We start from the raw sequence: 22,714 nt of genomic DNA, 5'->3' as shown, positions 1-22,714 counted from the left end.
ATCGGTCCTCAAGGGGACATTGTGTCCTAGTTAATGAATCTAACCTGATTTCTGCTGTTCATTCATGAGAAGGAACATTGAGGAATTGTGGTTTCCTGGAAGGCATTTTTCCCTTTCCCATATCTATTCCCACCCACATATTTGAAAGCAGACAAAGCAGTGGTATTCAAAGACCCTTGGTGGACGATTCTTACTTTTTTGTAACACAGATACCTGGTTTATTTATATTAAGAAGGTATCAAACAAACACATCTCATACTCATACTAAGTAAATGATTAAAGCTGATTCTGGTACACCACTACCATGAAAGATTATTGATTTGTAAAAGCAAAAGAACTGCTTTGCATACACCTTGGGTCTCAAGGGCTCATGCTAAATAGAAAAGAAAAGCTCATTTTAAAAGTGGTTGAATTAGTGACCTTTCCCATTGCCATGACAAAGCACCCAGCAGAAGTAACTTAAGGGAGGAAGGATCTATTTGGGCTCAAAGTTTTTGGATAGAATCCATCATGAGGAGGAAGGTACGGTGGTAGGGATAGCTGGGTGGACAGGAGTAACTGGCAGCAGTCTTTTGTAACTTGATGGAAGTTCCAGAGAACTAGATTGAAGCTGGTCTGTGCTATCCTCCTCAAAGGTCACCCTGAGTGACCCAACTTCACCCGGCAGACTAAAACCCAAGAGATTCCTATAAGCATCTCAAATAGCACCCTAAGCAGGGCACCAAGCGATCAAACTCATGAGCTCATGGGAGACATTTCATATTCATACCACAATACAACAGCCATATTTCATTTTTTAAAAATAATTTATTTATTTTTTCTCAAATCGTAATTCATTCACACAAGGGTTATAAACACAGAAAGGCAGGATGCGGGGAAGAGGATGACACTGGAGTGTGGGTGTTCAGGGGGAATACAGATATCTTTCAGAACCGGGTATCGGCTGGGTGAAGGTTCAGGGGACAGGTCACTTTGACTCTGCCTATGACTCACTTGTCCTTATCTAAGTTGGTATTATCTGCCAAGGCTACCTGTTTACAAGGTCTATGACTACCCAGGCTGGTAAATTTCCACAAAAGCTGCCTGTTTACAATAGCTTATAGCCATCTGTTTCAATGTTTTTCCACAGAGACCCAAGACTTGATGTTAGCATACGTGTATGACAGGCCTATTGCTGATTTTAGGCCTATGGCTGATTTTAGGCCTTCAGTGTGTAATCAAGGCTGCCCCTGACATCTCCTCCCTTCTGTAAGTATAGAAGGGCTGTGGCAATTATAATCTTGGGAAGGCGGGGATAGAGGCCCAACCTCCAGTAATTGAAGGGGACCTTGTAAATAGCCATATTTCAAATGAGTACACTGATGTAACGTTTTTCCTCCTGAAACCGGAGGTTGAATCTCAGGCCTGGTAAATGATATATGCTCTGCCACTCAGCTATATCTCTAGCTCTTTTTAAATTTAACAGCATTATTTTTATATATTCATTGAAATTTTCATATATATAAAAAATATTATATGTAGTGGATCTTGATTATATCTGTCCATCACTGCCCATCTTATTTCCTTCCCCACCTTATTTCCCCCTCAACTTTATGTGGGTGGTTCTTTTAATTAGTAGTTTATTAATGAACTCAAATTTGTGTGAAATAGATTTTGGACCAACTCTGTATTCAAAAAGCTCTTAAATCATTACTGTGATTTCCGAACAGTCTCCCTACCTATATTCTCATCTTTACTCTCTGTGTTACTCTTTTTAAAGTTGTATCAGAAACAATTGATGGACACTTCATATTTGCTATTTCTCCTTCTCCCCTTCTTCTCCCACCTTTCCTCTCTCCGTTTTCATCCTCTTCTTCATCTTTTGGACTATAGTTTATCCAACATAATCACTCTTCTCCAGTTTTCCAACTACACTGAGGTGAATGACCATGTCCTTAGTCAAAGCAACCTCTGGACTGGATTCTGTTGCTGAGCCAGTCTCCAGCCTCAGCTTTCTTGTCAGCGTTAGGGGGCACAGCACTCCTTCTGTAGATGTCTCTGTTGGTTTTCCCCCTTGTCAATCTTGAGGTTGCTCACTTTCCAACCTCTGGGCCAAAGCCAGTCGCAGGGCCAAAGCCACCCTGTGCCACAGCCACCTTGGGAAACAGGTGAGGTAATTGTGGAAATAATGGGGACCCTCTCTTGTAAAACAACCACAGAAAGATCCCTGGGCAAACCGTTCCTTCACATAACCTCAGGACTTGAGAGACAGCATGGCCTTCATGTTACAAAGGTCAAAGGTTGGATATCTTTTTGTTTACCAGCTCTGGGTGTGTGGGCATGTGGACACCTTCCTTCATGATCATTATATCATCCTTAACAAGTTCATAGATGGCAGTCCAGCTCTTTGTGGATATCCACCTTGGTGACTTCAGGGTTGGAGGCTGAGGCTGGGAAGGAAGCTATGTTTGTTTTCTAAGAAGTATTGCTGGTTGCTCCTTTTGGGTGATTTGCTATCCTTTAGGTGGTGTCTTTCTGTGGAAGAGATTGCTGAAGGAAGCTGTAAAGAATCAGAAAATGTGCACTTTGTCTAAAGTACAAACCTTAGCAAACGCGTTCTTTCCCTATTCAAGCTTCTGCTTGAGTCTCATCTTTCTCCTCTGTATCATTCTCCGTAACGACTAGTTGGTTCTAAGAGGTCTTACCTTGTGGTACCACAGTAAGAAATCCATGCATTAATTCTTGAATTCATTCAAAATAAATCATTCAAAACCAAGTGTTAGTGTTTGAGGATATTGCAATAAACAAAAAAGTTCAAAAGTTCAAAAAGCTATAACTCTAGTTAGGGAGACAAAAAAAATCAACACAACCAATAAATTATATGCATTTTAAGAAGGTAAGGTAGAAAAGATTAGAGGCTGGGAGTGAGCTTGGACAGTGGGTTTAGGAGCTTGGGTAAAGTTGATTCTTTTGCACTTAGGTAAAGGGCTCTCTGGGTAGGAGCTTAGCCAAAGCCCAATAGCTCTGGCTCTCTTTTGCTCCCCCATTGAGTGGCTTATTCGTGGCTTATGAAGACTCTTTGCAGATCTATTTCATTAGCTTTGGTGAACCCACTTCAAGCTTTTAATCCTACAGGGAACAGAAAGTATTTTATTTGTTCTATTACATTTTTAATTTTACCTTTGAAGATTATGTCCTTGTATCTCCTTAATTCCTTAGATTTGAAATTTTCTCTGAAGTAAACACCAGTTTCCAGGTTATTGCAAATGAATTTGTCTCCAAGATAAACAGTATTTTTCTCTGTCTCTCCTTTTCTCCCTCCTTTTCTTCCTCCCCTCCCCTCTTCCCCTCTCCCTTCCCTTCCTTCTTCATAGCCAATACTATTGTTTTGGATCTAATTCTGGGACTTAAGCAATGAAAAGGTGGCTTTTATATTTTATTGAGTCTTTAATTCAATTCCATTTTGTGCCTTTAGAAGAAGGCAGTTAGTGTGTCCATTTGAAATGCTGTTGAGATTAAGCTGTGTAAACCCTCTGTGCCTTACAGAATGCATAATTATATGCCCTTTCTCTTTCTAAGCTCCTTTGCTGTCCTCAGCTCTTTTCTAAGCTTTTAGCTCTTGTTCCAATTAAATAGGGAAATTGAACTCACATCCTGGAAGAAAGGCTCGCAAAGCCTCCCTGTTGGTGCTTGTTTGTAACTGTGATAATAAAAGGTTTCATCTTTTCTGTGGTACATTGTCTTGCATTGAAGTAGTTCTGCGCTTATGCATTCTACAGTGAACTTTCCAGGTTAAATGCTCTCATGCAATGTCATACTAGTTCCCAAAACCAAAATGAACCTTTATATTTATTGTTGTTATTGTAGCAATGTATTCTTCACTGGCACATGAGGGATGTGGCACAGATCTTTGTACTGAAGTTACAATTGGGCCATGATTTCAGGAGACCCTTACAGAACCCTGGTGCTCCCTGATTATCCCAGGAATGTGGCCGCTTCTGGTGTCCATTCTCCTCCTTGCTCTACAGCTCTCCTTTCCTCATTTTCTCTTTCCTTTCCGTGCTCCACCCTTTCCAGTGTATGTTCACTTGGCAACCTCATAAGAACACAAGGCTGCCCACAGCCGAACATTGGATGGAGCTTAGGAACTCCTATGGAAGAGTTAGGGGAAGGATTGAGGGCCCCCAAAGTAGATAAGAGCTCCATAGGAAGACCAACAGATTCAACTAACATGGACCCATGGGGACTCCCAGAGACTGAATCACCAATCAACCAATCATGGGCAGGACCTAGGCCCCCCACCCCCAATATGTATCAGATGTGCAGCTTAGTCTTCTTGTAGGTCCAGAACAAGTGGAGCAGAGTCTATTCCTAAAGCTATTGCCTGTCTGTGAAATATGTTCTTCTAGTTGGTCTGCCTTGTCTGGTCTCAGTGAGCAAGGATGAGCCTAGACCCACAGAGACTTGATGTGCCAGGGTTAGGGGATATTCAGGGGTGCCTCCATCCACTCAGAGGAGAAGGGGAGGGGGGAGAGATAATGAAGGGGTGGGCCAGGGGCCAACAATGGACATGTAAAATGAATAGAAAAAACAAGGCTGTGTTGGAAATTGCTGGTTATGAAGATACCTAGCTTTGTAGAGTGAGAAGACATATCTGTGAAAAAGTGAAGTAAACATCTGGAGGTATCATATACTCTGGGACCTGTCAGAATAGAATCTAGATGGCATGGAGAAGATATATATTTGTAAAAGGGGTGTTTGACTTCAACTGAAGATGAAATGAAATTTCTATAGGTAGAATGAATGAAACCAGAAGTAAAAAGGGAAGAGCATGACTGGCCCTGGATCTCAGCCCCAAATGAACAAGACATTTAAGGGAAAGGAAAGTAAGGACATGGCTGATTATAGGTCTAGTGGAGGATAAGGTGTTGAGGTTTGGTCTTTTGCTGTGTATTGTAATGCTAAGTGTGGCCCCCCAAAACAAGAGAGTTGGCACAGAGACCCAAGTGAGCTATGTGACCTTGCCCCCAAGTTATTTCTGACAGGAATTAAAGAGGTTGACAGCCAATAGCTGGGCAGAAGAGACATAGATGGGGGTTTAGGGTTTCCAGGCTTGGGGTCCAAGGAGAACCACGATGGGGAGAAGAAGGTGGAGGAGGAGAGAGAAGCTGTGATGGTAAGGTAAGTCATAAAAACATGGCCCTGAGGGCTGGCCAATTGGAGTTAAGAGCAGCCCAGATAAGTAGTAAGTAATAATTTGGGGTTATTATAGGAAGGTAGATTATAATAGCATAAAGAATAGGTATCTTCCCAGCTCTTGTGCTGTTTAAGGCTTATTGTAAATAAAAAGATTGTGTGTGTGTGTGTGTGTGTGTGTGTGTGTTTTATCCAAAAATGAAAGGGTCAAAGGCAGGGTAAAAATTTTAAGATTAAAAATTTCTGCAACAAGATGGTTTATTATAGATATGTGGGGGAGCATAGCCAGAGGCAGAGCTAGGAGAGTCTAGAGTGGACATGACAAGACTGAGCTGAGCCATGAGGGGAAAAGGGGAGGGAAGGAAAAGGGGAGAGCAGAGGCACTCAGTGCAGCAGCCAGGAGACCGACCCAAATTTACAAAGAGAAAGGTAACCAAAATGGATTATATAGGGAAGGGCAGTGGGGGAAGAGCAGCCCAACCCCTGGACTGGGGAAGTTTAGGATAGGGGACAGGGTGTGCTAGCAAGGATCGCTATGTAACAGGTAGGGGGACTGAGGGATATAGGAAGAACCTGGTGGCCAGGTCCAGGTCTGCTGTTAAATAGGAATCAGCCATTGGTCCAAGATTTGAAACCTAACACAGAGGTTTTATAAAAGTTGTTTGTCTTAGTTAGGGTTACTATTGCTATGATAAAACACCATGACCAAAGCAACTTGAGATGGAAAGGGTTTATTTGGCTTATGCTTCCATATTGCTGTTCCTCAAAGGAAGTTAGGAGAGGAAATCGAACAGGGTAGGAACCTGGAGGCAGGAACTAATGTAGAGACCTTGGAGGGATGAAGTTTATTGACTTGCTCTTCATAGCTTTCATAGACTGCTTTCTTATAGGACTTAGGGCCATCAGCTCAGGGTAGTGTCATTATGATGTCCTGGGCCCTCCCACATCAATTACTAATTTAAAAATGTCCTACAGACTTGTCTGCAGCCCAATCTTATGGAGGCATTTTCTCAATCAAAGCACCTTCCTCTCTGATGACTATAGCTTGTGTCAAGTTGATGGAAAACCAGCCAGCATAGTGTGTATTTGATCTTGAATATCCATTTATGTAGCAACATAGAAGAGGATTCTGCAAACTTTTTCTGTAAAATTCTAGATAGTAGGTATGTTAGTCTTTGTCGGCCATATGGTCACAGACATAACTGTCAAGTTTGTCAGTATAGGTAAGGTAGCCATAGATTCATAGACCCATGAGCGTGACTGAGTTACAAGAAAAGTTTTGTTTTGTTTTATTTTTAAATACAACAAAGCAGTGGGTCAGAGTTGGTGTTTAGACTGTGGAAGAGCAGAATTAGAGGAAAAAAGGTTGCAGAGGAAGGTGGTGGCAGATGCCAGAGGATTTTGGATGCTAGCCTTGAGCTGGGAATCAATATCCTCTAATGAAACCAAGCCTGGTATGTCTCTGCTCAAAGTTATACATACACAGACATTTAAATTAGAACCAGATGTTTTCAATTTTTACTTTAAGAGAGTTGTATGCCCAGCTAAAACTAAGACGTTTCTGTGACTGAATATGAAATGTATTAAAGCGATATACGGTGAGCAAAAGAGGCCTCTGAATGCCCCCAATGAAGTCTGAGTTGGGTCAGAAGCAGAAACTTGGCATCTTTGGAGTTCTTGCTGTAACTGCTCCTTAGGAAGGGACCAAAAGTTCAGATCCTAGAGAAAACCAGAGAATGCTTGGCCAGGCCCTCAAGGTCTCTGAACTCAAAACGTCAACGTGCTCCGTGTGTAAAATACCAGTGCGAACTCATTCCGAATGAGTTCTATTACTATTACTATTATTATTGGATATTTTATTTATTTACATTTAAGTTGTCATCACCTTCATTTCCCCTCCCTAGAACCCCCCCTATTCCATCCCCCTTCCTCCTTTTTGCTTGTATACCATTTTAATTACATACAAATATTAAGGTTGAGGGATACTAGCAATACAATAGATGCAAATAGTCAAGGAACAAGCAAGACAATAAACACAAATAGTCAAAGAACAAGCAAGGCAGTAAACAAAATTGCATGAACATTCCCATGATCACTGTTTCTAAGGGCTTATCAGGATGACCAAAATATCTGAGCATACTTCCCTGTCCTAGCCCAAAGTCATTTTCATGTCTGAAGCCTACTTCCTTGTTCTAGCCTAAAACTTAGATTCCTGCCTGAAATTACTTCTTTGTTCTAGCCTAAGATTTAGATTCCTGCCTGAAATTATTTCTTTGTTCTAGCCTAATGTCAGATTCCTGCCTGAAGCCTACTCCTTGTCCTTGGCCAATATTATATTCCTGTCAAGCAGCCCATTTCCTTGTCATGGCCCATGTCAGATTCTTGCCAAGTAGCCCCAAAGTCTCTCTGCCCCTCCCCCTTTTTATTTCATTAACAAAACTGAGCTTGTCTTAGGTCATCCTGACAAGAATGCCTTCCTTTCCTGTCATGGAATATGCATTATCAAAAACAATGCATTTCTGTCTTAGGTAGGTAAGACTGTGCAGAATCTTACCTGTCCTTGACTTACCAGCCTGTTAATTTAATAACTCTGTCTGTGAGTCAGTCCATCCATATCTTGACTACTTTGTAAAGGTTGTCAGCAATATCAACTCTGATGTAACTTCAGCTTAATTTCATTGAACTTTATTTTGGGTACTACAAGGTGCTTTCGTATATGTTTCAGTATTGCTTTTTCTTCCACTATTTTCAGAAACTTTGAAGTCTTTCTTCCCTCCCATGTTGCTTTCCCTCTGTCTAAACTTTCCCAAGGCTCTATTAATGTTTTTATCTCCAACACTAGCCCAGGGCTGGTGTGAATTGAAGTCAGCAGTAACTGAGCATTTGCTGAATGAATTCATAGGGGTAAACATTTGTTCTTATTCAGAATAAATGTTTTAAAACTATATTTGTGTGCTCTTCACTGCTGCCTATTTTTGGTTGAGACATAGTCTCCTAAAGTTTTGTCAGTTTATTTCCTTAAAGTATTTACTATTCAATTTCTAAAAGCTTGTGTTCTGGCATTATATTTCTGGAAAACATTGTAGTATGTAAGTATTGTAGTTGCTTGCAGTGTACTGGGGAAAATGTAGACTGGTTTTAATACAAGAGAAATCTGGATCTTTAGTGGTGTTGTCTGCACAGTTGTAGCATACTTATTGGAGACAACACAATGAGATGTTGCCAGTTTGTCTCAGAAAGCAGTGGGCTTGTAATTCTTCCTCCTTCCCACACCAAGATGTTATCAACACCCTAATTTATACCTAGAAATATTTTTAAAAGTCCTTTTCAGAACCTGAGTTCCTTACCCCTGTAGGATAGGAAACTGTTTTTTTTTAAAAGGGCATTTCTTTATGCAATGTAATATTCAGTGAATTTTATTGATCCATACAACTTAATATACATGATAGGTAGTGATCAGTAATCCCAGGACATAGCTCATCAACATGTGTTTTATTTTAGTTTCTTCCCCCCAGCATTTAAATTATATGTTTCCTAGTGCAGTTGAAATCATTTGTTATTGGACCATTTTAAGACTAATCATGACATATTGAAAAGAAAATTGTGTGAGCAGGACATAATGATTATAATTAAGTGACAGAGAAAATAACACACCTACAGAAAGCTGAATAAACAAAGGAGAAAAGAAGATAGATCATGGAGACAATTGCCTTGCTAGTTGAAAATTATATATATTTAATCAACAGGGATCTGCTTCACGTAATGGCAAAGCCTTTTGGTTGGGAATGGGGAGGGTGTGTGTCTGTGGATATGTAGTACTTCTGGCTGCCAATGTTGCTTGCTTCATTGGCTGCCCTGTAGAAGGCAGAACATCCTGTTTAAGTCATGGGCTGGTAATTCTTTATAACTTAAGTCTTTTGAATTGCTTTAACCAGATTTTTCAAACTTTCACCCAAGGTTTTGTTTCTTTTCTTTTTCGTCTTTTCAAATTGTTTTTGCTCTAGCTTATACTGGGGTAAGAGATAAACCATGTTCAAGGACTGGGCAAAGAGACCCAGATTTAACCAATGATTGTTGTTTTTTAAGCATTGACAGGGAGGAGATACAGCAGTAAATGTGATGAAGGTCACAGCTAAGGAATAATGTGGGACAAAGAGCGTAGGCAGTGACATCCAAGGGCCTTACTAGCTAATTTTCTCCTAGCCTTAACATTAAGAGAGACCTTTCAGTCTTGCCAAATAGGATAACATGTAGCTCCAGCAATGAACCTTATGTGTGTATATATATGTATGTATATATGTCTGGGTGTGTGAGAGAGAGTGTTTGTATGTGAGTGTCTGTGTGTTTGCATGTTTGTGAGTGTATGTGCATCAGAATAATGCCCATATTTTAGGAGGCCAGCTTCATTAGGTGGAATCATGGAGGAAACAGTTACAAGAGCAAAGGTGGTTAGTCTTTTTTCAATTTGGACTTAGAGAGGAGTTTGCTGGCCAGGCCTCTGTGTTCCCTTGGCTTATTAGGTGATTGACCGTGTAGCTGCAGGGGTTGTCACCACGGAGGAATTTTTTTTAACCCACTAAGTATGTTTACTGATCAAATTTGTAGCACATTCTTGAGGAGGGATTGTTTTGAATCTTTTTACCAGTCGAGCCCAGCATTAGGTCATCTGGAGCCAGTGTTCTTTATTTTGATGTCTTCTTCTACAAGCTTAGAGAAAATGGGACTTTCAATTATTTTGTGAATTTTTTTTAGGATCTTATCCACACGTTGGGATATTTTAATCCAAAGGCTCTGAGAATTTTTCAGACTGCTGTTTGAAGCACATGAATTAATAAAAACCCTCTTTAGATCTTATTAGTATGGCCTGGAAGGAACTATTTAAAGTATATTTTTGCTACAAGTTCAGGTATCAAATTAAATAGTAAATTTCTTTAACTTTTGATTTACTGAGGAGGTTTTGCTTTTGCTTTTTTCCCCCCTTTTTTGGTATTTAATATTACTCTTTTGTCCTTTACTTTGTCTTATACAAAACGAAGTGGCCTATCAATTAAACACATATGTATAGCTGTATTCAGTAATGTTTAACGTTTGTGTTTTAGAAGCAAATGCCAAGACCTTTGGCTAGAATAAATGTAGGGAGCTCACAGAGAGGGTTACGCTAAAATCACATGGGTTAGAGCTCATGGGTTTTCTAGAATAGTTCAGTTTCAGAACTGTTAGCCTGTATGCCTTTATTTCTGTTTAAGGTATTAGAGGTTTGACATCAGTGAGTTTGGTGGCCGACTGAGTAGCAGCTGCATGTCCTCTCTACTTAGATTTTTTTTTTAATACTAACCCATTCACCATTTAGCATAGAAACCCAATGTGCCATGTACATGGCAGTATCTTGCTTAGACAAGAGTTATAGTTCCCATTTAAGTTGGAAACCATCAGCCCAGAGGGCCTCAAACCCACACAAAGAACTAAAAGCAACCAGGGAATCTGTGAATTCGAGGAAGTAGTCTTCCCCCAGGAAAAAGCACGTGGATTGGTTATTTAATACCAAATGGTCATCCCCGAGAACAAAGACACGTAACATTATACAGACTACACAGACACACACACACACACACACACACACACACACACATTTGTGTGTGTATAACAACAATAATGGATGAAAAAAGGACTATGAAGTTGAAAGAGAGGGAGATATATTCAAAGATTTGGAAAGAGGAAAGGAAAAAAAGAAATGATGTAATTATATTATAATATGAAAAAAGAAATAGCTTTTTAAAAATTGGAAGCCATGATTTGGTGTGTGTGTGTGTACACACACATGTGCATATACACACATGGTCAAGGGGAACTTTATTTTTCTATGTAGTTGATATTAGGAATTAAAGTTCTCAATGATGATTACAATACTGTATTCCTTGAGATACAGTAATGTGACATCTAGCGTGGTATTGAGCTCTGGAGTGGATCAAAACTACCTTGCTTTTCAGTCTGCTAAACTGCACCTTCCCAAGGACACGGTGATTGTTCATTAGCTATGTCTATGTTTAAAATTATCCAAAAGCAATTCAAGGTATGGTTTAACAAAGTTGGAATAAACAGGCCTGATGGTGACTGGTTGGCAGTCGTGTGGCATAGTTAACACTAAGTAGGAGTTTTCCTTTTACCTGACATGATTTCTTCACAAAATGTTTAAAAATGAGTTTATTTATGCAAATAAGGAGCGTTAACAGTCCTTAAGGAAGTATTTACAAAAGTGCTGGGATGGGTGTGGTGTGGCTTTCAAATTGTAGAACACGTTATTGCTAATGATCATAATGACCAAACATATTTGCTCTGACTTTATTTTGTTACCTTAAAGCAGTTGCTATTCTCCCAGGGGTCCCTGTGTTGCATTTAATGGTGACAGACCTGTGGTCACATATCTAAGGAATGACATAGTGGATCTCGACTGACTCCAGAGCCCACTCACAGGGAAAAAGAAAAAGTCTTAGATGTAGTACTTCCTTCCAAAGGCATCTCAACAGTGCAAGTTCTGTTTGTTTGTTGTTTGTTTGTTTGTTTCCAGATAGCATTGGGTAAATCCCAGCGAACATACAGATTTGTATTTCAAGATGAGACCAGAGGGTTCAGTAGAGCTGGTTCTAATTCTCACTGTCTTCACTTTATATTAGTATGAAATCTTAGGAACATAAGGAAGATTATATATATATATCTTCAGAAAGGTTTCTGTGTGATTTTTTCATATAGTTAAAACAGCAACACATTTCTTGCCTTCTAGCCAACAAAATACTAAAGGAGCTCGCTGTAAAAGGGTGGGTTTAATTAGTGGTAAAACTCTGTAAGTGAAAGCAGACAAAGTAAAAATGTGTTTCCCTCAAGAGCAGTTCACTGGTCTTCTTTTCAATGGCAAAAATTAGAATAATAATAATGTGCTTACTAATAATAAATATTCTAATTTATTTTGATTTAGGAAGAATAATGTATTTGTTGGACTATTTTCATTATTTTGAACAGCCGTTAATATATGCATTCTAAAAGTAAAAATGTTTTGTCCTATTAAATATTTCTAAGTAGTGAATGACATTTTAATGTGCAAATGCCATACATTTTTAAGTTCGATCTGATTCAGTTTCTGTTTGTTTATTGTTTTTTTTCCAGTGTCTGTTTTTATGCTGAAAGTCCAGGTCAATGACATCATCAGTCGCCAGTACCTGAGTCAAGCAGTTGTGGAGGTGTTTGTTAACTACTCGAAGACAAATTCTACAGTAACCAGGAGCAATGGAGCAGTATTGATAAAAGTACCCTATCAATTAGGACTCAGCCTAACCATCATTGCTTACAAAGATGGCTACGTCCTGACACCTCTGCCTTGGAAAACTGGAAGGATGCCAAGTGAGTACTTCCGTGATGTTTGGCATTCACAAATGTAAATGATTTCTCCATCTGTTGGATGAAAATCTGTTAAGCTGAAAAATGAGAACACCTAGAAGAAATCCATATAATACGCTTAGAAAGAAAGGAAATTTTGTAGAAATGCTGTTTGTCTGTTTGGGATGTTAGAACAAAACACTGTAAGCGAGGTGGGTTGTAAATATCAGAGATTCCATATAGTTCTGGAAGAGAGGAAAACCAAGATTGAATTGCCAGCGGGCTCACTGTCTGCTGGAAGCTTGCTGATTATAGAGCGTCTTCCCTTTTCACAGATGTTGTTGCCTTCACACTTTGTCCTCACATGGAAGACAGAGCTTTGGGGGGTATTTTTAAGGCAATCTGAATCCACTGATGAAGCCTCTGCTTTCTTATCTTATTTCTCCCCAAATCCCACTGTTTAACACTCTTAGCTTTCTTTGGTGGTAGAATTCAGGTTGACAAAAGTCCTGGGATCACAGCAGTCATGAAGGCACTTACTAGCTCCACAAAGGCTTGCACACTGCCCGGTGGCATATGTCTCTGGTAATTATCGTTTCCTGCAAGAACCTTCTTTGCTGAGGGCTGAGTGAGGCACTGATCTATGGATATAGCAATATGTCATTAGCAGTCATTGTATTGCTATGTTCCATTAGCAGAGTGATCATAGCAGGTTTTCCTCGTGGCACATGATCTGTTTAACCTCAGGTTCTTGGTCACCTTAGCCATGTCAGGCAGGTATGGGATCCATTTCATGGAATGAGGCTTAACTTCAGTAAAGTGATCGGTTAGTCCGGTAATATTTGTGGCACTATTATAGCAGTCTGTCTTGCAGACGAGTCACTGCTGTAGGCCTCAGGGTTTGTAGCTGGGTGATATGGATGATTATCTCATCTCTCTAGGTCTGAGCAGAGTACTTTCCAGCATCATGAATGATTTCTCTGTGTTCAGTGACATAAGTATGTGATGACTTCAGCAACAGGGCTTTTACCATTAGGATGTGACAGTAATCAGTAGCCTTGGCAACTGCTTGTGATTTTGGAGGTGGTGATTTATGAGACCTCTTTGTCCAATGACACAACAAGATGTAACCCATTCCTGGGGCTGAGGGATTTACTTAGTGACATAAATGTCTAGTTGGGATGTTGTCTTTCCCATTGTTTGATGATTCTGTTTAGATTTCTTTCATATATGGGTATATTTTAGGAAGCTTCTGTAGTAGTAGTAGTAGTACTTTTCCATATGGCTTTGAAAAGGCCGTTAGTATCATTGTCCCTCCTCATAATACCTCTTGTATACCACTCTCACCACTCCCCCATCTAATCCTATTCTAGTCCTCCCCCCTTATCTCTTTGAACTACATTCTACCACCCTTTCCTTGGAAGGTCACATCCTCTGCATTGGACTCTTACAAAGTACCTAGCCTCTGTGATTATTTTAATTAGAGTATACACATACATCCTCTGCATTGGACTCTTACTAAGTACCTAGCCTCTGTGATTATTTTAATTAGAGTATACACATATAAAAAGCTTTAAATCTAACATCCATATGTAAGAGAAACCATACGGTATTTATCTTTCTGGCGCTGGGTTACTTCACTTGGGACAATCTTTTCTAGCTCCCTCTAGCAATTTACTTGCAAGTTTCATTTTTCTTAACAGCGGAATAATATTCCATTGTGTAAATTTCATTATCCATTTCATCCATCACTTTTTCATTATCCATCCATCAGTTGGTGGACATCAGTTGGTGGATTGCTGCTCTACTCATAACAGCCAGAAACCGGACAGCTGTTTCCAATTTCTGGATGTTATGAATAGAATAGCAATGAACATGAATGAGCAAGAGTCTCTGTGGTAGGATAGAATGATCTTTGGGTATACCAGAAGCTTTTGAGATGCACCGTGACAGAACTATACCTGCCTCAGTTTCCCCTACATTAAACACTGTGATTGTGTTGTCCTGTTTCACAGTATATTCTTCAATTACACTTTCGCTGTTCCCGCAAAGCCAAGCAAATATATGGCTCTTTGAAGACACTGTTTTGATTACTGGAAAGTTAGCTGGTAAGTGTACTACTCCTTCACTAAGGACGTTCTTAGAGTGATTATTTTATAAGAGAGTCAGGGTTGATTATAACTTGGCAAAAGTCCAAGTTGATCGTTGATGGTAAGCTGATCAAAACTATTTTCTTATTATAAAATTGCATTTTTGTGTATTAGACATTATCTTTAGTATGCAATAAACATAGAGCTTGAGGATGTGAGGAAATAGTGAAAATGTCTGTCTGTCCTCTCCGTGTCTCCTCTCTCAGGGGCCTTTCATGGCTTGTGTGATAGTGATCAGGTCAGAACCTGTCTCCCTATCTTCAGGCTCCCTAACTGTGTTCTGTTCCTTCCTGTGCCTCCCTGATGAATCTGGCTGCCAATGTGGGAGACACCTATGACTGGGAGTCTAGGACCTTCTAGGCAGCCTTCATCTGGGGTACTTGGTACTTGAGTGTCCACAAGAAAGAGTGTGAAAAGCCCCCTTTACCATCTTGTGTCCCTTAACTGGCGCTTAGGGGAAGCTTAGCCACTGTGCTTCTTTTGATACATATTACATAATTTATTTGTTTGATTTGTATCAGTGAGTTAGTGTTCAGCTCTAATGTAATGGACATAACAGGACGTCCTCATGAGGGAGTCTGTTAGGAGAGGCATGGCCTAGAGAATTGCTTGTGAAAATTCACATTTAGAAGCTAATCTATGCATTTCTGATGGATAAAATAAGAAAACTTAACAGTACTCAAGTTTAGGACGTGAATTTGGGGTTAGTCAATCTCGGAGTGACTTCCTACGTAAGGCTCTAGAGCCTCTTTCCCTAGATGTTAAAGTGTTTGGTACTCATGAGCTTGACATGGAGTTGTGTGTAGAGATTAGAAAGTCAACATGGCTGCAGAGAGGCCTGGTTTCATGCTGCCGCGGTTTTAATGAAACTAGACGCAGAAGTTTCTGATGTCACATCACTCCATAAAGTACCTGCTTCCCTTCTTAGCACTCGTGAAATACTTTGTCAAGAAAGCATTTGGTTTATATAATAGATGTATGTTCAGTATATGTGAATGTTTTTGTGGACAAGGGGACAGAAAAAAATGAGAAAATTTTCCTAGGAAATGTAGATAATTTATACGGGATGCATACTTTTTTACTTGTAAGAAATTTGTATCTTCAGCAGGAGTAAGCCACATATTTTAAAAATTTTACTTCTTAGGTTAGCATACAAAAATAATGCATTTTATCATGGTATCTTCATATGTAAAGGTTATGTAGTTTAGGAGAAAATGTTTTAGTTAGCATTTTGAATGATCTGAGAATACCAGACTGTTTTCTCAAATCTCGTAACAAAGCGATAATGAATATATAATTGTGATGTTTTACTCCAGTGTTTTGCAGGAATTATTTTTCTCCCTTCATGTAAAACCCTATAAATTGATTTTGAGAATAATTTGACATTATTCTTTTAATAGCATACAAATCTTTAAAATTTGACACATTTTTTTCACCCTAATAACTTAAATGATTTTTTCCTGCCTTTATCAGTAATCTTATTAAAACTCCAAGGTCAAAGGTAATATATCTGGTAATTTTCCATTTTAATTTTGGAATTGATCCTGGGCTTATTGAATTGTGTTGGTTATAGAAATATCAATATGTCACTGAGTTCTGAATTGATAAACATCAGAAGAGTGTCAGTTCAATACCACTGAAATGAAGTACTATATATGTCTGGAATCTGGCATTTGGAAGACTGAAAAATTACTGTGTGGCTATCTGACAGAGACACCTACCCATTTCAGTATGTGGCCGAGTGTCCCAAAGGACAGTTATTTTTGAAGTTGCTGGAAACTTACCCAAAACTAGCATAAGCCCAAAGGAAGCAATTTTCTTTTACAAAGCAGGGTCATCTTCAGGTATGATTTAATTAGGACTCAAGTTAAAATAACTGAAAAATAGTTTTCTCTCTCTCTACTTCTCAACCCTGGGAACATTGTTTCCATTTTCAAACAAGCTCCCATTTTGGGTTTACATGATGGAACCCTGTGGGAGACAAAGCAAACCTTCCATTCTGCATCCCTCATGGGTTGTGCTTAGGACTAGGCCCATCGTTAAGCATGAACAAGATGCTTGATTGGGCTTGGCCCATTCTGACACACACCATCAACCCCACTCTTGTTATAGACCATGTTGGATGAGGATGGTCAATGTGTATTTTCGTAAAGTGAGACCTGAAAACAAAGAAGACGTTCAGGGCAGCAGAGTCAAGCACCTGTGGTCCGGAGGTGTTTGATGATCTAGAAGAAACACATGTAATGTGCACGCTGTGCACAGTCTTTTCTACAGTCCAGAACTTCTTATTTGTACTACACTGACATCTTTCCCCACTTCTGCTTTACACTCAACTTTCTTACATGTATCTGTGTGCACATCAGTGGTTCATTTGTGGTTCACAGACTGATACTATTGTGGAATGAAAGTACTCATGTCAATATACAAAAAGGAAGCTTGTTAGTTCTGAATTTAAGGTAATTATGCCAGATGGTGAAACTCAGAAATTATTATAACCACATCTTTTAAAAGAAAATGTCCTGGCCTGTGATGCTGTTTTTAATATGCATACACTCTCTCCATTTGTTAATGGGATTTCCTTTGTCCAGATGCCAAATCTCAACCAAGTGTTCAGTTTTCAAAAGCCTTCATTAAACTTCCTGACAACCATCACATTAGCAACGTGACTGGCTATCTAACGGTTCTACAACAGTTTTTAAAAGTGGACAATTTTCTGTATGCGACTGGAGTCACTTATAAATCAGGTATTCTAGTTTTTAAATACGTAATCATATTTCTAAGAAACAGTATATACATTTTCATCAAATAATATTTATGTACATAATATTATACATTTGATTTTTATTTAAGCTTTGCAAAATACATGTTGCTTTTGAAATATTTGTTACTAAATTGTTTATAAGCGATTTCCTTTTAGCCAAAGAAAAATAATTAATTTGGGTGTGGTGACACGCTACTGTAATTCCAGCACTCAGAAGTTAGAGGCAGGTGGATCTCTATGACTTCAAGGCCAACCTGGTCTACAAATTCGGTTTCAGGACATCCAGGGCTACACAGAGAAACCCTGTTTCAAAAAAGAGTCAAAAAATCTCTCAAAGGAATAAATATGCCAAAATCTTTGGCATACATATGTCAAATTAATCTAAATGTCCTTTTAATTCATTAAATTTTATTAGTACTACAGCAAGTAAGCAAATATAAAAATTGCTATTATTGTAAAACTTATAAAAATAATTCATTTAGAAATGTTGACATAAATACATATTCCAGTTTGACTTTCTATGCAGTCTTACCAAACCAATGAAAAGTGTTACTTTAAAAGCTGGAGAATGTGCTATTTAACTGATGCCCGAGTTATGGTCACCGTGTGTACAGAGGTGGATAAGCTATTGTAATTTCTACTTGATCTGTCTTAGCAGAGTAAAAGCTGCTACCTCTTCCAGAGTCGACAGCTTTGGTGTTAGGCCCTTATAATGTAAAAGATAAGGAATTAATGGAATTTTATTTAATTAATTTTAATTAAAAACACAACCACATTTGTCACACCACTTCTAATATTCTTTGTAAATCTAACTGAAACTCCACTGTTTAATATTACCTCAGGCATCTGTAATTTAGAGTATATCAGTTGTGTCAAGTTTTTGGTTCTTCTGGGTACGTCTAGAAATGAGAGTATCAAGAGAATATCATATAAATAATATATTATAAATTATAGATAAAACTGATGCTATCAGTGTCCCAGCCTGATGAGGCTCACTCTTCTGTCACAAGGCTGTTTCCTACCGCACTCATCAGTCACTGCTTGAGGGCACTGCCTAGTCTATGAAGCAGGCTCTGCCCTTATGTGGGGCATACGAGAGTTGACACGTAGCACTCCCATTTCCTTGATTTAACTAGTGGGCTTGGACTGAAGTTACCTCACTGACTCTCCTTCACTGGCTTCCTCTCTTGTGTATTATGCTTCCACTTCATCAGAGGTTATTTCCAAGGATTACTTCCCCAGTCAGTTCCTGCTTAAATTATCCCAAAGCCTGTTGCTTGAAGACGTCAGGCTAAGAGATCTGACAGTTTTCTGATGTAAGTTAGAGAATGTGCAAAATAAAGGCATTTGTGGGAACACTACAACATTGGCTGCCATCACTGAGCTCATGTTGTCCTGGAGGTGCTCAAAGCAAAGCTCCAGAGACTTGGGCAGGGTCACAGTGAGCTTTCCTGTCAAAGTCCCGCTTTAGACACTTGGAGTCCTGTAAGGGCTCTGCTTCGTCTAGCCTAGTGCCGCTGGTCACGTGTGCTTCCTGAGCGTGGGATGTCATCAGTGCACCAAAGGTCTGGACTTTATATAAAAACCACATGCAGCTGGCAACCCCTCTACTGAATTACACACGTCCAGACCCCTGTAAGTCTAAATGTCTTTTTTAAAAAAATAATGTTTCAAAAAGGTTATGGTTATGATTTAGGGATTAGAGTGTATGCACTCAGTGCAGCTTCCCTGTGGAGGCCAGAAGACAAGTTTTGGGAGTCAGCATTCTCTGTCCAACTTCACCCCAGTTGCAGGGATCAAACTCAGGCTTGTGCTTCAAGTACTTTTACTCACTGAGCTATCTCGCTTGCCTGGGATTCGCTTGGATTCCAGTGTCCTTGAATCAAATGACTCTAAGAGAACTAGATCAGCGGAAGCTCAGACTGATTTGTCAATGTTACACTATTAGCCAGTACTTATTTAGTAAATATTTTGGAGTTATATTTTTAAAATATTTAATGTACATGGAATAATTATTAGAGTGGATAATGATGATGAAATAGAGTAAAACAATTTTTAGAAACATAACAATTTATTGTGTGACTGAAACATCTGCTTGTATATAATTTTAATCAATTCTACTCTCTTTTAGGTTTGGAAAACATTGAGTTGACTCCTATTGCTGCAATATGTGTGAAAATATATTCTGGAGGAAAAGAATTAAAGGTGGATGGCTCTATCCATATTTCTCTTCCTCTCCTACATACAAGTAATGTAAACATAGGAGATCGGATACCTGCTTGGACGTTTGATATGAACATAGGTATGGTAGCTGAGAGAAAAACATTGGGATAGTTTTCTTCTGGACATTTGGTTGATTTTAGAGTTTGTTATGAATCTAGATTTTCACTAACATTATCAATTTGTACAGATTGTTAAGGGCCATAAAGGGCCCCACTGGGAACCAGTAAATGTGTTTGTGAGGGAAAATGATGCTAATACATTGTCTTGGTTGTTTTTCCCTATTGTAATAAAATACCCTGACAAAAGCAACTTAAGGGAGAGGGGATTTATTTTGGCTTATAGCCACAATGGTATAGTTCATCATGGTGGCCACAGTAAGGGAGGAGTTGAGGAAGCTGATCTGGTTGCATCCGCAGTCATGAAGCAGAGGTGACGAAGGTCGGTGCTCAACTTGCTTTCTTCTTTTTACACCATTCAGGATCACAGCTCAGTGACAGGTGCCAACCACAGTGGGTATATATGTCTCTCTATCTCAATTAACCCTTTCAAGATCGTTCCCACAGGCATGCAAGAGGCAGCCCATGTGCCAAGGTGATTCTAGATCTCATTAAATTGAAGATTGAGATTAACCATCGTGTACATTATGTAAAACCAAACAGTTCGACATTATTCACCCACATTGTCTTATCCTTCTCTAACATCTTGAGGTAGAAATCATTTAAGATTTAAAAAAAATTCCCTCAGGAAATTTTAGTAGGCAGAATGAGCTTACTGAGCAGCTTGGTTAAGACCTTTAAAAATATATGCTAATATCATGACGATCAATTGCACAAGAGATGAAAGGAATGGTGGTCCCTCTTCAGGTACCAATTTTATCCATTGTGTTTTGTTTCCTAGATGGTAACTGGAAACCTCTTTATCCTGTGCAGCTTTTTAGTTTTGCACTTGTTCCAGTGTAAATAAAGTAATGGCCTGAGTTTCCAAATAAATAAATAAATAAATAAATAAATAAATAAATAAATAGTGTTAGATGCCGCAGGATGGGCTTGTGCAAAGCATGCTACAGAGCCTGGGCAGTTTTCAGGACTTGCTTCATCTCCTTTCCCACTATTTCCTCTATGTTAACACCTTCCTAAGATAGGATCTTGGGATGCCCAACAAAAGGGTGTTGATGCTGTAGCTTCTAACAGTGCACTTAGTCAGGTGGAAGGCTAGTGAAGACAGATATGCTTTGTGTGGTAGCCAGAGCACAATCCCTCCAATGTCCAGTGTTGTAGAATAGAGTTTGCCAGTGAAGAATACACACATCACACATAGGAGTAGCTCACATGTTGATGTGGTATGGATTCCCAAACTCATCACATCATCTGAGAACAGAACATGGCAAGAATCCCAAAGGAGGATGAAAGGGAGGAGAGTAAAGCCAAACAAGCACAGATGACCATGGCAAAAGAAAAGCTGCACATGTCTGTGTTCTTTAGAGTAGTGGAAATTATGCATTTCATAGTGGTAACCCGTTACTGAGAGGACCAGCCATATCCTATGGGACAAGTCGTTTAAGTGATGTGGGACTCCCGTGTCTTCATATTAAACAAGACTGTGCTGTTTGATTCAAGTTTATGATCATTTTTCCAGGCAAAGGCCTTTCCAGAATGTTCCTTTGAGTGAATTTGTTTTCACTGAGCATTGATGAGATGGCTAAGCAAGGAAAGATGTTTATATAAGCCTGCCAACCCACGTTGGCCTCACGGATTGCATTCACGAATGGAAAGAATCTACTCTACAAAGTTGTTCTTTGACGTCCACATGAGCCCTATGCCATGCACCTACACACCACACCTTCCTCACACTCAAACACAAACAATAATAACAACAATAATAATAATGTTTAAAAGATTTAAATTGATTTATCATATCTGCTGTGTCAAATTTAACTTAAACTAAAAGCAATAGATGGGGTGATTCACTCATCTCAAATTTCTCTACCTTATTTCTCAGATTAGCTGATCAATATTGCTGCAAATGATTGCATTTATCCACTTTTGTATAACTGACTAAATTGATCCTGTATAGATACATTTTATTTACCCCTTGGTGGACATCTTGGTTATTCCATCTACTGGCTATTTTAAACACTGCTCCAGTAACTCATCCACGGTGCTGAGGTGTTCCATCCTATAGTGGGACACCTTATCTGTAATACTTCCTGATATGTTCCAGGATGATGAGAGGAGTCCAGAGACCCCTGTCATATAAATGTTATTGATGTGTGTGTACGAGGTGATGGAAATGCTGTTTTATAGTATACATTGTGAGTTTCTGTGAAATTCTCCTGTATGTGTGAATGAAGGATAAAAATAATATACCCATTTTACATTTTGTAGATAGTAGACCAAACTTCCAATATATACAGATATATTGGAGCTGTAACAGCTATGTAAGTAGCTGTTTTAGCTGTTTGTACATAACGTTTTATCAAAGGTTTAGGTCTTACTGAATTCGTTTCAGTATGAGAGATGACATTCACTGGAGTAGACAACATCCTTTAAAGTTAATAGACAGTTCAAGCTTTTCAGAATTGAATGTGAGGCTGTGTATTCTCATGTGGGCTGGATGAGGCACATCTTGTGGGAAGACACTGGACTCCAAATGGGACTGAGGGGGGCCCCCGTCAACTCCAGGCTCACCTAGTCTCAGGTGCTACTGTGGTCTGAGTTCTACACTGGTCATTTAATGCTTTCCTTCTGGATCTCCCAACTCCGTTCTCCATTGCAAGTAAGATCAGTTCCAGCACCTACCTGCAGTGGACTGCTTTAATTTCAAGCATCTCATTGAAAACTACATGTAAAGTCTGATTCATTCATAGGTGAGCCTCTGGGATAGAAAAGACATTGTTCTGGAGAAACTATCAGTAACATTAGAACAACGGTTCTTAAAGTGCTAAGGCCACAAAACATAGTCTGTAAATCTTTAGCCACAGTCTCAGGACAAATTAAAAATTGCTGCCTGTCAAGGAATTGGGATTTGTTTCTCCCTC

General features: G+C 39.2%; 1 protein-coding gene across 1 annotated transcript in view; it reads left to right on the top strand.

The window, feature by feature from the left end:
- The window catches only part of Fam171b (family with sequence similarity 171 member B), a 55,782-nt gene that overhangs the window by 27,152 nt on the left and 5,916 nt on the right, over positions 1-22,714 (top strand). Inside the window, exons 2-5 of the mRNA XM_028763007.1 lie at positions 12,334-12,567; positions 14,559-14,651; positions 17,282-17,437; positions 19,586-19,756. Of these exons, the coding sequence (XP_028618840.1) occupies positions 12,334-12,567; positions 14,559-14,651; positions 17,282-17,437; positions 19,586-19,756 (654 nt within the window). The remainder of the gene's footprint in view (positions 1-12,333; positions 12,568-14,558; positions 14,652-17,281; positions 17,438-19,585; positions 19,757-22,714) is intronic.

This window comes from Grammomys surdaster, unplaced genomic scaffold (assembly GCF_004785775.1).
Source record: "Grammomys surdaster isolate TR1022 unplaced genomic scaffold, NIH_TR_1.0 136, whole genome shotgun sequence".
Classification (NCBI taxonomy): domain Eukaryota; kingdom Metazoa; phylum Chordata; class Mammalia; order Rodentia; family Muridae; genus Grammomys; species Grammomys surdaster.
The sequence above is the reverse complement of the archived record's forward strand: the minus strand, read 5'-3'. Positions and strand labels throughout refer to the sequence as shown.